Source organism: Ranitomeya variabilis, chromosome 7, assembly GCF_051348905.1.
Source record: "Ranitomeya variabilis isolate aRanVar5 chromosome 7, aRanVar5.hap1, whole genome shotgun sequence".
Classification (NCBI taxonomy): domain Eukaryota; kingdom Metazoa; phylum Chordata; class Amphibia; order Anura; family Dendrobatidae; genus Ranitomeya; species Ranitomeya variabilis.
Genome location: NC_135238.1, coordinates 28,132,780 through 28,149,368, shown reverse-complemented (window position 1 = coordinate 28,149,368; position 16,589 = coordinate 28,132,780). Strand labels below are relative to the sequence as shown.

General features: G+C 41.9%; 1 protein-coding gene across 1 annotated transcript in view; it reads left to right on the top strand.

Moving 5' to 3' along the window:
- Positions 1–1,802: 1,802 nt before the first annotated feature.
- LOC143785673 (heparan sulfate glucosamine 3-O-sulfotransferase 2-like) overlaps positions 1,803–16,589 on the top strand; it is a 66,298-nt gene continuing 51,511 nt past the window's right edge. Inside the window, exon 1 of the mRNA XM_077274733.1 lies at positions 1,803–2,586. Within this exon, the coding sequence (XP_077130848.1) occupies positions 2,069–2,586 (518 nt within the window). The 5' untranslated portion in view covers positions 1,803–2,068. The remainder of the gene's footprint in view (positions 2,587–16,589) is intronic.

The following is a 16,589-nucleotide window of genomic DNA, read 5'->3' as shown; positions in this document are numbered from 1 at the left end:
TAGGATTTTTAGGCACGTTCACCGGCTACTTCTAGTGTGTTTGGATAGGTTCAGATTTGCGGTCAGTCCAGTTTGCCACCTCCCTAGAGCTTGTCCTATGTATGTTACTTAGCTGGAGTAATTTGTGATCCTCAACCACTAAGGATCATAACAGTGAACGCAGCCTAAGCAGAAGTGGCGATGTGAACATAGCTAAACAGAGGAGGAGATGTAAATGCAGCCTAAACAGAGGGAGACATGTAAAGACAACCTAAACAGAAGAGGTGTGAACACAGCTTAAACAGAAAAGGAGATATGAACACTGCCTAAAGAGAGGGAGAGATGTGGACACAACCTAAACAGAAGAGATGTGAACACTGCCTAAAGAGAGGAGATATGACCACAGTCTAAAAAGAGACTGAGATATGAACACAGCCTAAACACAGGGAGACATGTGAACACAACCTAAGGGTACCGTCACACAGTACCATTTTGATCGCTACGACGGTACGATTCGTGACGTTCTAGCGATATCGTTACGATATCGCTGTGTCTGACACGCAGCAGCGATCAGGGATCCTGCTGAGAATCGTACGTCGTAGCAGATCGTTTGGAACTTTCTTTCGTCGCTTGATCACCCGCTGACATCGCTGGATCGTTGTGTGTGACAGCGATCCAGCGATGTGTTCGCTTGTAACCAGGGTAAACATCGGGTAACTAAGCGCAGGGCCGCGCTTAGTAACCCGATGTTTACCCTGGTTACCAGCGTAAACGTAAAAAAAACAAACAGTACATACTTACATTCTGGTGTCTGTCCTCCGGCGTCTCAGCTTCTCTGCAGTGTGAGTGCCGGCCAGCCAGAAAGCGAGCACAGCGGTGACGTCTGACGTCACCGCTCTGCTTTCCGGCTATGGCGCTTACACAGTGGAGAGAAGCAGAACGCCGGGGGACAGACACCGGAATGTAAGTATGTACTGTTTGGTTTTTTTACGTTTACGCTGGTAACCAGGGTAAACATCGGGTTACTAAGCGCGGCCCTGCTCTTAGTTACCCGATGTTTACCCTGGTTACCGGGGACTTCGGCATCGCTCCAGCGCCGTGATTGCAACGTGTGACTGCAGTCTACGACGCTGGAGCGATAATCATACGACGCTGCGACGTCACGGATCGTGCCGTCGTAGCGATTAAAATGGTACTGTGTGACGGTACCCTAAACAGAGAAGGAGATATGAAAACAGCCTAAACAGAGGAGGAGATGTGTACACAGCTTAAACAGAAGCAGAAATGTGAATGCAATCTAAACAGAGTTGAAAATATGAACATAGCATAAGCAGAGGAAGACAGTGAACACAACCTAAATAGAGGGGGAAATGTGAACACAGCCTAAACAGAAGAGGAGATGTGAACACAGCCTAAGCACAAGCAGGACATATGAGTGCAACCTAAACAGAGTAGAAAATGTGAACACAGACTAAACAGAGGAAGAGATGCGAACATTGACTAATCAGAGTTTGCCTTAGACATCTTGTCTGTTAGTTTGGATTCTTCAAAAAAACTATACTTTTTTTTAAATAAGATAAGCTGCAAAGCTTTTCAATATTTTCAATACACTTACACTAGAAAATGATTTTTCATGAATATATTTGTCTCTTACTGTACCAGAATACCAATTGCAAAAAAAAAAAAAAAAGAAAAGTAGAGGAAACTCTTATGTGGTAGCAGAGGACTATTGTAAAGCCTGCGCTAAGTTAACCCCGACCTAGACGTGATGATAAGTAATGGCAGATAACACTCCCGTCATTGCCGGCACTGGATGCCGGCTGCTGCTGCTAGGACATGGGCTTGGATTTGTTGCACAGCAGAGGAGTCAGGCAGGGGTTAAGCGTGGTGTAACGCTTCTCTGCCCTGTTTTAGCACAGGGTGGGTTAAGACAGAAGGGTGGGAGAACCTGTGAGCCCTCCTTCAGCAGCTGATCTCAGACAGGGGGTGTGTGCCAGCCACCAGTGCCGGCATCTGTGTGCAGCTTTACCGGGACAGTCACACATGCAGGAGCCCAGGGGGCCACAATGTGGCCCCTGTGCATGCAGTCATGGCACCCAGACTGAGCCCCCGCAATGCCCGCAGGTATTTCTTCCTGTGCACCCTGTGCTTGTCCTGCACCCTGCTCTGCTACAACCTCATCCTGCGGGGTGGGCACCCCAACATGCACATCCGTGACTATCAGCACCTCAGCTGCCCCCCAGTATTGGGGGGCAAGAAACTACTGCAGAAGGTGCTCCTGTGCCCGAACTCCGGCGCTGCACTCGCTTTCCCTAGCACGGACCTATCTTCTTACACCGACTGGAGTGGCAAAAATCAGACTGAACCTCCTGAAATAATGGGGTTCCCAGAAAAACCTACTGGGCACCAGGGTCACCTCACCGGGAATAGCACCGCTGCATTCCGATATGGGCACAAGAGGCTCCCCCAAGCCATCATTGTGGGGGTCAAGAAGGGGGGCACTAGAGCAGTCCTGGAATTTATTAGGGTGCACCCAGAAGTGAGAGCTATGGGCACTGAACCACACTTCTTTGACAGGAACTATGAGAGGGGCTTGGACTGGTACAGGTAAGTGGAAATTCCATTGCCGGCATGATTATATAAAAGGCTGGGGAGGAATGTAACCATCGTCATTACCGATCGTCCTATCGTTTTGTTTACCATCAAAATTCAAATATTTATCTTTTCCTTTACAGCAAACATTCACATGTCAGAAGTCATCTGATTGCATAGAATCGTGCGATGTCTTTAAACCTGACTAGTTTACTGATTGTAATGCAATTAATAACCCTAGCAGAAAGGCTAGAAAGTTATCACACTACGATCGGTGGGGGGAAAAAAGGAAAGTCCTGGATAAGGAAAAAAATCACACGTAACTCAAAATACATTGAAAAGTAGACAGTAACAGTAACCACTGCTTGCCCCTACCTCTACAATCCAATATCTGTAGGGTTAGCATTAGCATCCCATAACTGCAATAATAACAGGAAGTCTAAATTAATCAAATAAATAAATAGACAAATAAAAATGCTGAGTAAAATATTAACCAGAGTTCTCTACTCATCAATCTTTTTTCAAATGTTTGTATGGAAAAATATAAGACCCCAATCAGTTTTATTGACTCTCTAAAAGGAGGGTATTTTTTTTTACAACTACACTTCCCCTTTAAATTGGTTTGCAATGGCACAGATAAAGTTCCATGGGTATCTGCGCTGTCACATGGGGATTGTGATGACATTTTCCCCATTATAGGTGTCAAACCATTTCTAATTATTGAAACTTTACATCTCAAGCTGGAGTCATGGAGAATGATTGAGCGCAGTTACCTAGAAGCATTGCAAGGACTGCACAAATCCTGCCAGCAAGGTGACCATGACAGATGGCTTCCAACATTGTATAGTGTTCACTGGAGAGCATCCTCCCTGCAGAGGCTTCACCCTGAACATTCCTGCAGACTGGAGTATCCCAGCACCCTGCCTGGCCCAGGAGCTGGGATCACATCAGGTCTTCCTCATGGACACAGGGACAACCAATTTCCCAGATAATTAAATCAGTGTAGAAGGAAAATACAGAGACACTCAGTGAGATCCCAGGGGGGCGCAGATTTGTTCCAACACCGGAGTGACCATACAGGCATTAATTACCATGTCTTCCCTTTTCTACAGCAGCGCATTAACCCTCTCCCTGCCACAGAATTACCCAGTAGTAATTGCCCACCGCTGTCATAAGCCTGCTTGTCAGTCAGTCATCTGTAGACCATTGACTTCATTTTTATGATATGCGTCAGTCAGATTATGGTGAGGGTTTATGGGTTCTGGCAATAGTTTCCAGACTCTAAACATAGTGCGGCTGGGATACACTGCTGAGATGTCAGGAGAAATGTGCAGAGGAGCAGAACACTGGGCTAACATATTACATAGATATAAGATGGTTAGCTGAATGGATAGAATAGAAAGACAGATAGATAGATAGATAGATAGATAGATAGATAGATAGATAGATAGATAGATAGATAGATAGATAGATAATAGATAGATAAATAGATAGATAGATAATAGATAATAGATAAATGTATAGATAGATAGGTAGATAGATAGGTAGATAGATAGATAGATAATAGATAAATGTATAGATAGATAGATAGATAGATAGATAGATAGGTAGATAGATAGATAGATAGATAGATAGATAGATAATAGATAGATAAATAGATAGATAGATAATAGATATATAGATAATAGATACCGTAGATAGATACATAGATAATAGAAAGATAGATCGATAATGGATGGATAGATAGATAGATGATAGATAGATAGATAGATAGATAGATGGATAGATAACAGATGGATAGATGATGGATAGATAGAAGATAGATAGATAATAGATAGATAATATATAAGAGATAATAGTTAGATAATAGTTAAATAGATAGATAGATAATAGCTAGATGTATAGAAAGATAATGGATAGATGGATGGATAGACAGATAAATAGATAATTAGATAGATAGATAGAAGGACAGATAGAAAGATAAATATATCTTCCAAAAAGCTAAAGAAGCACCAATCAAACACAGCAAGAGTGCAAGACACAAAGTTCGGACCACTGGGCTTCTGTATATATACATATATAAAAAAGTTAGTACTGCCATTTAAAAAAAGATCAGAAAAGTAATATCTGATAATTATTCTAGGTGTTGTATGCAAGGACTTGGAATAAACACTACTTGGTTCATCTTTTGGAAGTGACATTTTTTTTTATTTCAGATAGATAGATAATATATAGATAGATAATAGATGATTGATAGATAGATAGATAGATAGATAGATAGATAGATAATAGATAGATAAATAGATAATATATAGATAATATATAGATAGATAATAGATAGATAGATAAAGATTTATCGCTGTTATAGAAAAATGTTATGGTACCTGCCTGCTCATGAGAATTATAAGATTGCAGTCTCATTAACAGTGGCATTATTACACTTTATGAGACTCTATAAACAGATTTTCTCACCACTATGCTTAACAACTTTAAATAAAATTATTTGATGGACTATACATAAAAGAATTAGATAGATAAATGATAGAAAGATAGATGGATGAATGGATAGAAGGATGGATAAATAGATAGATAAAATATAGATAGATAATAGATAGAAAGATAATTGATAGATGGATAGATGATATAGATAGATGATAGATAATAGATAGATAATAGATAAAAAGGTAATAGATAGATATATAGATAGAAAATAGCTTTAATAGAGCTACCCTGCAATACCATACACAACCTTTGAACAGGTGTGGCACTATTTCTATTAGCAGCAATATATACTTTTTAATGCTGGAACTCTCTTAAAATTCTTTTGGGTCAAAGTAGCACTTATGTGACGTGACTTGACTTTTATAAGTAAGGGTTTGCTTGGTTTGAAGAGCCATTTTCCAATATTGTGTAATGGAATAGTAAGTTAATAGAGAGGATCTCCCCTTTAAGAAGACCTGTCATCATCAAGACAAAAGTGTCCGTCTTTTGCTCCTATTTTATTTCCGCTGCTCCCATGTGTATTTATTTATTTGTTCTTTTTTCTCTCTTTAAAAAATCCAGCATCCGACTCCATAGATATGGACCTTTTTATTTAGTGGTAATTTTTCTGGTCTTTTCCAAGGGGGCGTGACTTCCAGATATCTCTGGGGGCGTGTGTATAGTCTGCTCTGCATTAACCTGTGAGCTGCTGCCCTGTGTTAAAAAGATTATAAAACTAATGCGAAATAAAAAGGCCCATATGTCTGCAACGTATCGTGTATTTTAAAAAATCTGGATACTCAAAGGAACGGCAGGGATAAAATAAGAGCAAAAACGTACAACATTTTGCATTGTGACGGTCTTCTTTAAGGTTCCTCATCAGCATGTCTATGCATTAAATCAAATGGTGTAATGCTTCCTTTGCCCTAAGGTGGCGCTGTAGGGAGATTACTCACACGTTACCAGACTCCACTCTTCATCATCGTATCTTGGGGGATTCTTCTGACAGCAGGGATTGTCCAAAGTGGACAACCTCTTATAATCCTTGTGTGGAGGTATCCTGAGATTCTCCATGATCTCTCATGAGTGGACAGAGATCAGTCAAACCTGATAATGGGTGATATCACGTACAACAAGGATTCATTCTTCTGGAAAAACTTCCCTTCAGCAACAGCAAAAGAGAGACAGAGGTTACAATGTACGAGAGGGACGCAGACACCTCCGGTGGCCGTATTTATCATGTAGACGCAGATGCTGTAGAAGACAACTCAAGTGGAAAAGTGGAGTCATTTATATTCCAGTTACTATTTGTGATGGCACCAGGGAGAATGCACCTACTTCTTCGAAAATGTAATGTCTTACATCAATTTTTGCTGATAATATATTCGCTAGTGGACGAGGAAACGACTTAAAGTATTTCTATGACTTGTAACGAATTAGACAAAAAGGTCTGCTTCATCTCACAAACAGTGCCTCTCCAGTCCGTAGGTTGTATCTGGTATGACAATATTTATTTGACTAAGGTTAAGCTGCAATACCATAGATAACCTAAGGGTGGTGTGACGGATCGTACAGGGGGTGTGTCGACTTCACTCATCTCTGGGTAGGGGAGAGAATGACCCAGCAGGGATCGACTCTTTGGCACCACCACTTACCCCAGGTCAGTCAGGGAACTGCACAAGGGCAAATAGTCATCTGAGAGGCTTTCCTTATAGGTATGAGTTATTGAGGAGCTCCCAGTGAGAGGGAGTATATATCAGGCCGGGGATGTATACATAAACCTCCTGGCCATCACTGTCAGGGTTCCACACTAACACAGCATGGCATGCTGCCACCAGTTCCTCGTTAGATATAAGCCCCGTCTGACAACAGGCTTATATCGGGTCAGAAACCAACCCCGGGTACCATATAATAACCAAGCGATCGTGCAGACATGGGGATTCATGAATTGAGATAAAATAGCAGCCCAAGATTAATTTTATATTTAATCACCGAAAGGCGCACTAGAAAGATACAGGTATATATATATATATATATATATATATATATATATATATATATGTATACAAGAACAAATATACAGGTATACAGTCAGGAGTGTAGTACAAGGGTAGGGTACATATAGATTACAATTACTGTTTGATGTAGCATGTGATCACAGGGAGGCATGGATGAATCACTGGTCCAAATCCTTGTTATGTAATTCTCTGGCCGTGTCAACAAACGTGCCTTCTGCCAGTATAAAAACTATGTCCAAAATGAGGAGCTGCCTATAATCCCCTAGACAGCTCCCTCCCATGCGCTGCGCCAACCCCTGGGCTGTATAGCTTCTCTCCTCCCATACCTAAGTGCATGGTTTTCTGGACAGAACCATGGATGCCCATAACTTTCTGCCCGAAGCTCTAAATGTGACAGCGGAAGCACTACTGGGTTCTGCTGGACTTTATCGGTGCAGGGAGACCAAATATGGCTATCATATTTGATTCCTGGTAGCTAATATATATAATAATAATTATTATTTATATAGCGCCAACATATTCTGCAGTGCTTTACAACCTATAGAGGGGACTTGTACAGACAATAGACATTACAGCATAACAGAAATCACAGTTCAAAACAGATACCAGTAGGAATGAGGGCCCTGCTCGCAAGCTTACAAACTATGAGGAAAAGGGGGGACACGAGAGGTGGATGGTAACAATTGCTTTAGTTATTTGGACCAGCCATAGTGTAAGGCTCGGGTGTTCATGTAAAGCTGCATGAACCAGTTAACTGCCTAAGTATGTAGCAGTACAGACACAGAGTGCTATTAACTGCATAAAGTGTATTAGAACATGATGCGAGGAACCGGATTATGTCTTTTGTTTTTTTTCAATGGGTCACACAGGGATGGTTAGGTTAATGCATTGAGGCCGTAGTCCAGTCTGAACAAATGAGTTTTTAGGGCACCCTTAAAACTGTGGGGATTGGGGATTAATCATATTAACCTAGGTAATGCATTCCAAAGAATCGGCGCAGCACGTGTAAAGTCTTGGAGACGGGAGTGGGAGGTTCTGATTATTGAGGATGCTAACCTGAGGTCATTAGCGGAGCCTTATAACTCTATAACGCAGTTCTAGAGGTGGTTGCATGGTATGGGCTTGTGGTGAAAGGAATGCAGATTCTGATCATGTGCTTGGCTAGGTTCAGGGATATTGCATTATTTTATTATAGGTCATTTTCTAGATTCAATATCTCAGAGCCTTGTGCTGTTGAGCATGGAATCTGTGGTGCCACTATGTTTGTGTGTCACCCTGAGTTCAACAAAGGAAGCCAGTTGGCTAGTAACTGTATAAGATTTCACACCCCTGTGATAATTGCTGGACTTGGTGCTGAGGGATACAGGTGTATGCCTTTTGCCCCCCCCCAAGAGAGTTTCAAAGACCTAGTTGCTTGAGCTAATTAAAAAAACTATTGATCTGCCCTGTCCAAGGAAATGCCTTCACTGGATAATGAGGCCCGATTGTTTGATGTCTATTTAACTTCTCTCTTGGCCTGGGGGGAATGCCAAAGGTGGGGGCTGAGTTTGGAATCCCTTTAAAACTTAGCTTTTATTAACCTAATAAATATAAAACCCTGACCCAAAGCAAACCTTGGTTTGTTAAAATATACAATAAATACCACATATACAAACAAAAAAACCCAGGTACATTGTGAACATCATCAGGTGGGAATGCTAAGTAGCCAACCACCGAATATTACTTAATTCGAACTCCATAAATACTTCTGGTTCAAGGAGAAAATAGTGGAGTCAACTCGAATTTTTAGAATATAATACAGTACAAATTTTATTTAGAAAATATTAAAATCAATACAAATAACGGAATCTCAGATACATTCAGGAAAACACAGTAACAGGTGAAGTGCACACATCTATTATAACTGAAGGGGAGGCTAGATAATTCCCTCAGTAGTAGATAAAATGGGCAAGCAATGCTTTTAAAGGTAAAATGTAGCAGCGGAGGCAGGAGGCAAATAACCTCATACAGCTCTATTAGTATGGAGCAAGCACAAATAGTGCGATAGTAAAGCCTCACAAAGTAACCTAAATTAGGACAAAAGTTCGCAAAGCTTACCGTGGTGTGTGCAGCAGACCTGTGTGTGATGGTAGATGACCCGACGCGCGTTTCGTATCCGCACAGGACACTTCCTCAAGGGGTAATGTTCTGCGCATATGGAGAAGGACCTTAAGAAGCCATAGCAACGCATCACCTGATGTGTAGTACTCCAATCACGTTGCGGTACAAGTGGCGCATGCGCAGTGCGTACCCCGGGTCACGGCACAGCAGTAAGGCGTCTGGAGTCACAGCGCGTGCGCAGGGTGACTGGGCAGGCGAGGGAGACCATAGAGACGCCGACCACTATACCGAGCCCGGGGACAACATCGCGCATGCGCGCGGCCGCCGGTGACATAAAGACCATGTAAAATGTGCAGCAGGTACAGAGTATAACATCGGTATTATAAGCAGCACAGATTATACAAATCATATCGGTACATATACAAAGCATGCTAATATTAAAAGAAGTAACAACACGTTATAGATGTAACACATGTATTGAGTAGAACTGGCTGCTGTATATACAGATGCTTAAAGTGGCAGGACGTGAGAGGACGTCTAAGGTGCTGTATAGGCTCCATGGTAGAATGATGAAGTGGTAAAAGTCCGACATTTAGATTCATAACCATATGGAGAGATCACTGAATAGTAGAAAAAAATTAAAAACATGTTAAAAACAAAGAACGCATAATATACCATCATTTATATATAGAGGAGTAAGGGCATACAGAGCATAATAAGGATGTGGAGCGAAATTACAGAAATGGGGCAAAGGTGAGAGATTCATTAAGGCCTTTCGGGGCCAGTGTGTCAAGAACTACAATCCATCTGGATTCTTTTTGAGCTAGAATCTTTTTATAATTTCCACCACGAATCCCGAGATGGATAGCTTCAATACCTCTTACTCTAAATGTTGTTGGGTCACATTTGTGATAAACTTTAAAGTGGCGAGGAATAGATTTAAGTTCAGAGAGGTCTACCACTGTCTTGGCCGCGCAAATGTCCCGCACATGCTCACGCACTCTGATCCTTAATTCTCTCGAGGTAAGACCAACGTATATCATGGAGCAACCACATGTGGCGTAATAAATTACGTTCGTGGTGCCACACGATATACGCTGTCGTATGGTGTATTGTTTTGAGCCATCTGATGATTGGAACGTAGAGCACCGCAGGACATTCGCGCAGGCAAGACAGTGGCCACAAGAAAAGCAACCCACTAACGGTTCTCTATTACTGAATGGATTAACCACTTTAGGAACATAGTGGCTATTGACAAGTAAATCGTTTAGATTTTTAGATCTTCTTGATGTCATGGAGGGAAAGCTGCCAATGGATGGACCAAGGGAGGGTTCGGCACCCAGGACAGCCCAATGTTTTGTTAGGATATCACGCATGTTTTTCCATTCGTGATTATACGTTGCAATGAAACGGATCTTTTGGTTATCTTTTTTCATTTTATTTCCTCGAGGATATAGTAAATCACTGCGTGGAGTCCTTTTTGCTCTACCATATCCTTTCCTTATACACCTGTTGCTATAACCACGATCAGAGAAACGGACTTTAAGATCTGCTGCTTGTCTCTCAAACCGGTCATTGGTGGAGCAGATTCGCCTCATTCTGAGGAACTGTCCGATGGGGACAGCGTCAATGGTGGAGGGGTTATGAGAAGAACTAGCGTGTATGAGTGAGTTAACTGATGTCGGCTTTCTGTATACATCAGTCTGCACCAACTTATTGGCGTCGACTGAGAGTGAAATGTCCAGAAAGTCGACAGCAGCAGTATCAAAACTATATACAAGTTTGATATTAAGCCTATTATCATTCAAGGCTGACATAAAATCCTCGAGCTCCCTCACCGTCCCGTCCCACAAAAACATCACGTCATCAATATAACGGAGCCAGCACAGCACATGGGAGGCGGCCTGCGCGCCCCCGTCGCCAAATAAAGATCTCTCCCAGTGGCCTAGGAAGAGATTAGCGTACGAAGGCGCGCAGGCCGCGCCCATGGCCGTGCCGCGCCTCTGCAAGTAAAAATGATCTTTAAAGACGAAAAAGTTGTGGGTCAGGACGAAGTGAAGCAGCTCGAGGATTAGCTCCACCATTGCTCCGTCCAACTCGGAAGCCCTCAGAAAGAAACGAACCGCATCCAATCCGTTATCGTGGTTAATGCAGGTGTATAGGGATTCTATATCTGCTGTTACGAGAATAGTATTATCCTCCACAAGGATGCCGTCAACACGAGCCAGGACGTCCGTCGTGTCGCGGACAAATGATGGTAATAATGACACAAGTGGTTTTAAATAAAATTCTATAAATTTACAGATTGGGTCACACAGACCTTCTATCCCCGACACGATAGGGCGTCCCGGCGGGTTGAGGGCATCCTTGTGGACTTTAGGAAGAAGATAAAAGGTGGGTGTTTTGGGAAATTTTACCGTAAGACCATCAAGAATCTCTTTTGTAATAATGTCTTTTTCATAGGCAGAAAATAGAATACGCTGGAGTTTGAGCGAGAAGGAGGTAGTAGGATTATATGACAATTTAGTATATGTCAAAGGGTCTCTCAGTTGGCGAAAGGCCTCTTTTTCGTAAAGTGTAGTCGGCCAGATCACGATGTTTCCTCCCTTGTCTGCTCTTTTAAAAACTACATCAGGTAATGACTGTAGTTCAGCGATGGCGCGGCGTTGTGCCGCAGTCAGATTGTCAGAGCTACGTCTGGAGGAACGTTTTTTAAAATCTTCACTGACTAATTTGGTGAATATTTCTATCGCTGGACTTAGAGACAAGGGAGGGAACCTCTGTGATCTGGGACGAATTGTAGATGGAAACCTACCTTGTTCAGAAGAGGCCTGTTCGTCAAGGAGGTCTTCTAGATTTTGGAGTACCTCCCTCTCGATCTCGTCCAGCGGCTCCGCCAGTTGTTTCTTAGTATGTAGTTTTCTTAATAGCAGCTTACGGGAAAATAAATTTAAGTCTTTTAATGCTGAAAAATAATCAAAAGAATTAGTGGGGGAAAAAGTCAGCCCTTTTTCCAACACCTGAAGCTGTGTAGTGGTAAGGACATGAGTAGAAAGGTTAAGTACCTGAAGTCCCCCCCGGGCACCATCAGAGGCAGATTTCGCTCCGACATCTTTATTTTTAGTTTTTGTGTATTGTCTTGTCATAACTCGTTTATTAGTTTGATCTGAAGGGAGCTGACCGCCAGATACGGGTTGCTGTAGTTGGATGTCATCATCATATGATCTATTAGATTTTATTGAGGCAGATCTTGATCTAGATCGAGATTGATTTCTGAAATGTTGGCGGGAGCGCTCATTTGGATTACGCCACCTATATACTCTACCCGTTAGCTTATCCTGAGTGTCTCTCTGAAACTTTTTATTTTTTGTAGTTTGAATGTCACCAACCCATTTTTGAAGCTCCACATCAATATCTTCATTCAATTTTTTCAAGGCATCACTTGTCATTTCTTTCTGTAATGTAGTTTGTAAATTATCAATATCTGCTTCAAGAGATTCCAATGAGCCTTGATTCATATTTTTTAAAAGCTCTAAGAACCCTCTGGAACAGGTGTTGACTAGTTCCTCCCACTTGTCTTTAAACTCATCATCATGTATGGGGAAGGCTGGAAACACCTGAACCCGTAATCCACGGGGAATTAATTCTTTTTGCAAATACTTCTCTAAGTAAGCATGATTCCACCAGATGCGGGTTCTTTTTTTCAGAAGATCCTTAAATTTATAAATGGTTTCTTGTAGATTGCTATTGTGCCCATCTATACTCGTCAGACTGCTATCCTGAAATGCATCATTAAGTTGGGCGCGCCATGTATGGTCACGAGCCCGAAAATCCATATTAAAATTGGGAACCACTGTAAAGAATACAGAAACAATGAATATACAAACAAAAAAACCCAGGTACATTGTGAACATCATCAGGTGGGAATGCTAAGTAGCCAACCACCGAATATTACTTAATTCGAACTCCATAAATACTTCTGGTTCAAGGAGAAAATAGTGGAGTCAACTCGAATTTTTAGAATATAATACAGTACAAATTTTATTTAGAAAATATTAAAATCAATACAAATAACGGAATCTCAGATACATTCAGGAAAACACAGTAACAGGTGAAGTGCACACATCTATTATAACTGAAGGGGAGGCTAGATAATTCCCTCAGTAGTAGATAAAATGGGCAAGCAATGCTTTTAAAGGTAAAATGTAGCAGCGGAGGCAGGAGGCAAATAACCTCATACAGCTCTATTAGTATGGAGCAAGCACAAATAGTGCGATAGTAAAGCCTCACAAAGTAACCTAAATTAGGACAAAAGTTCGCAAAGCTTACCGCGGTGTGTGCAGCAGACCTGTGTGTGATGGTAGATGACCCGACGCGCGTTTCGTATCCGCACAGGACACTTCCTCAACCACACCTTGACCAAGAGTGCCCAAACTTCTACATGCCACTGTATTGAAATCAAAGGGCACCCCTTTTAGACCCTCCTCTGCTAATAAGTAACCTATCGGGTTCCCGCAATAGTGTCTCAGGGGCCCAAAGGCTGAAAGAAAAAAATCTGTCTTTCTAACCACTTAGATGCCATGGTCGCTTTCAGCACTGCACCTAAGGCGTAAACTGCTGTGATCAGAGCTGTTTTCTATGCACCAGTTACTGATGGATGTGTGTGCTGTGTAAAACAGCCAGCACCCACCAGGTATGGCTCTGCCAAACAAATCATACAGACCTTTGACATACATATATGACGGTGGTGGAGAGAACCCGAAAGGAATGTCAACAAGGAGTAGGGCTGTTTGGCACTGGGCCCCCCCTAGTTCCTTTTCCTAGGAACTGTGGTCCCTCCCATGGTCATGAAATCAGGACAGCTAAGGGGGTTTTCCAGATTAAAAATTAAGCCGAGAGCAAGGAATGAGTGAACCCCCCTCTTTATACATGCCATTTTAACCCTAGCTATTTCCTTCCTGCAGTGATCATGTGACCACTAAAGACAGTGATTGGCTGCAGTGATCATGTGATGTGAATGCTGCATAATATGTAATAGCTGCAGGAAGTAGTAGGCAGGAAACTTGAGAAGCAGCAGCTGATGTAAAACATGAAAATACTTTTTTTTTTTTTTAAACCCATTTACTGCTAATAGATAAATTTAGATAAATTCTGGAAAACATCTTTAATTAATTGAGAATGTTGGATGTGGAGCAAACAAAAAAGACTGTCCATTAGTAAATCTAGCCTGCTTTGCCCTTTAAATATCTAATTGATATCATTTCGATATCTGATGGAGCTCCCAATCAGATACAGTTTGGCCCTAAAATACTTGTTCCAAACTCAGCCGAGAAAATTAAGGAATTGAATAAGGACTAATCAGAATCAGTTGTGCACATGTAATCCCTTTAAAACTTAACTTTTATTAACCTAATAAATATAAAACCCTGACCCAAAGCAAACCTTGGTTTGTTAAAATATACAATAAATACCACATATAGGATCACCTATTAAGATACTGTACTACAACCTACTGTTCTCGCCTGCCTTGCTGTGGAGGTTGGCACCCTAAGAAGCGATTTTATGGCGCCCCCACTCAACGCAGGCTGTCCCTCTCTCCCCTACAATGTCCCTCTAGATATAGGTGGGAAAACAATATAGTGGAGAACAGTGGTGAAAAAATAGGATTAATCAAATACAAAATGCAGACAGTAAATAAGCTATACAGGTGCCTCCAAATGCTATATAGATGATCCAACACACAGCTAAACGCTAATCAAGTAGTGACATTCAATCCATCAATAACTATATCTGTCCCATGCCAGTAATGGACATACCAATGTCACATATACACTCACCGGCCACTTTATTAGGTACACCTGTCTAACTTCTTGTTAACACTTAATTTCTAATCAGCCAATCACATGGCGGCAACTCAGTGCATTTAGGCATGTAGACATGGTCAAGACAATCTCCTGCAGTTCAAACCGAGCATCAGTATGGGGAAGAAAGGTGATTTGAGTGCCTTTGAACGTGGCATGGTTGTTGGTGCCAGAAGGGCTGGTCTGAGTATTTCAGAAACTGCTGATCTACTGGGATTTTCACGCACAACCATCTCTAGGGTTTACTGAGAATGGTCCGAAAAAGAAAAAAAATCCAGTGAGCGGCAGTTCTGTGGACGGAAATGCCTTGTTGATGCCAGAGGTCAGAGGAGAATGGGCAGACTGGTTCGAGCTGATAGAAAGGCAACAGTGACTCAAATCGCCACCCGTTACAACCAAGGTAGGCCTAAGAGCATCTCTGAACGCACAGTGCGTCGAACTTTGAGGCAGATGGGCTACAGCAGCAGAAGACCACACCGGGTACCACTCCTTTCAGCTAAGAACAGGAAACTGAGGCTACAATTTGTACAAGCTCATCGAAATTGGACAGTAGAAGATTGGAAAAACGTTGCTTGGTCTGATGAGTCTCGATTTCTGCTGCGACATTCGGATGGTAGGGTCAGAATTTGGCGTAAACAACATGAAAGCATGGATCCATCCTGCCTTGTATGGAGCATCTTTGGGATGTGCAGCCGACAAATCTGCGGCAACTGTGTGATGCCATCATGTCAATATGGACCAAAATCTCTGAGGAATGCTTCCAGCACCTTGTTGAATCTATGCCACGAAGAATTGAGGCAGTTCTGAAGGCAAAAGGGGGTCCAACCCGTTACTAGCATGGTGTACCTAATAAAGTGGCCGGTGAGTGTATAATACCAAAGGGACCAGCCCAAAAGGATCCGAATACGTTGATACACAATATAGAATATAGAATGACTTAGCGTGTGTTGGTATTGCCCCTTGGGTGCCCCTTTGGTATTGGGGCACTACTTGATTAGCGTTTAGCTGTGTGTTGGATCATCTATATAGCATTTGGAGGCACCTGTATAGCTTATTTACTGTCTGCATTTTGTATTTGATTAATCCTATTTTTTCACCACTGTTCTCCACTATATTGTTTTCCCACCTATATCTAGAGGGACATTGTAGGGGAGAGAGGGACAGCCTGCGTTGAGTGGGGGCGCCATAAAATCGCTTCTTAGGGTGCCAACCTCCACAGCAAGGCAGGCGAGAACAGTAGGTTGTAGTACAGTATCTTAATAGGTGATCCTATATGTGGTATTTATTGTATATTTTAACAAACCAAGGTTTGCTTTGGGTCAGGGTTTTATATTTATTAGGTTAATAAAAGTTAAGTTTTAAAGGGATTACATGTGCACAACTGATTCTGATTAGTCCTTATTCAATTCCTTAATTTTCTCGGCTGAGTTTGGAACAAGTATTTTAGGGCCAAACTGTATCTGATTGGGAGCTCCATCAGATATCGAAATGATATCAATTAGATATTTAAAGGGCAAAGCAGGCTAGATTTACTAATGGACAGTCTTTTTTGTTTGCT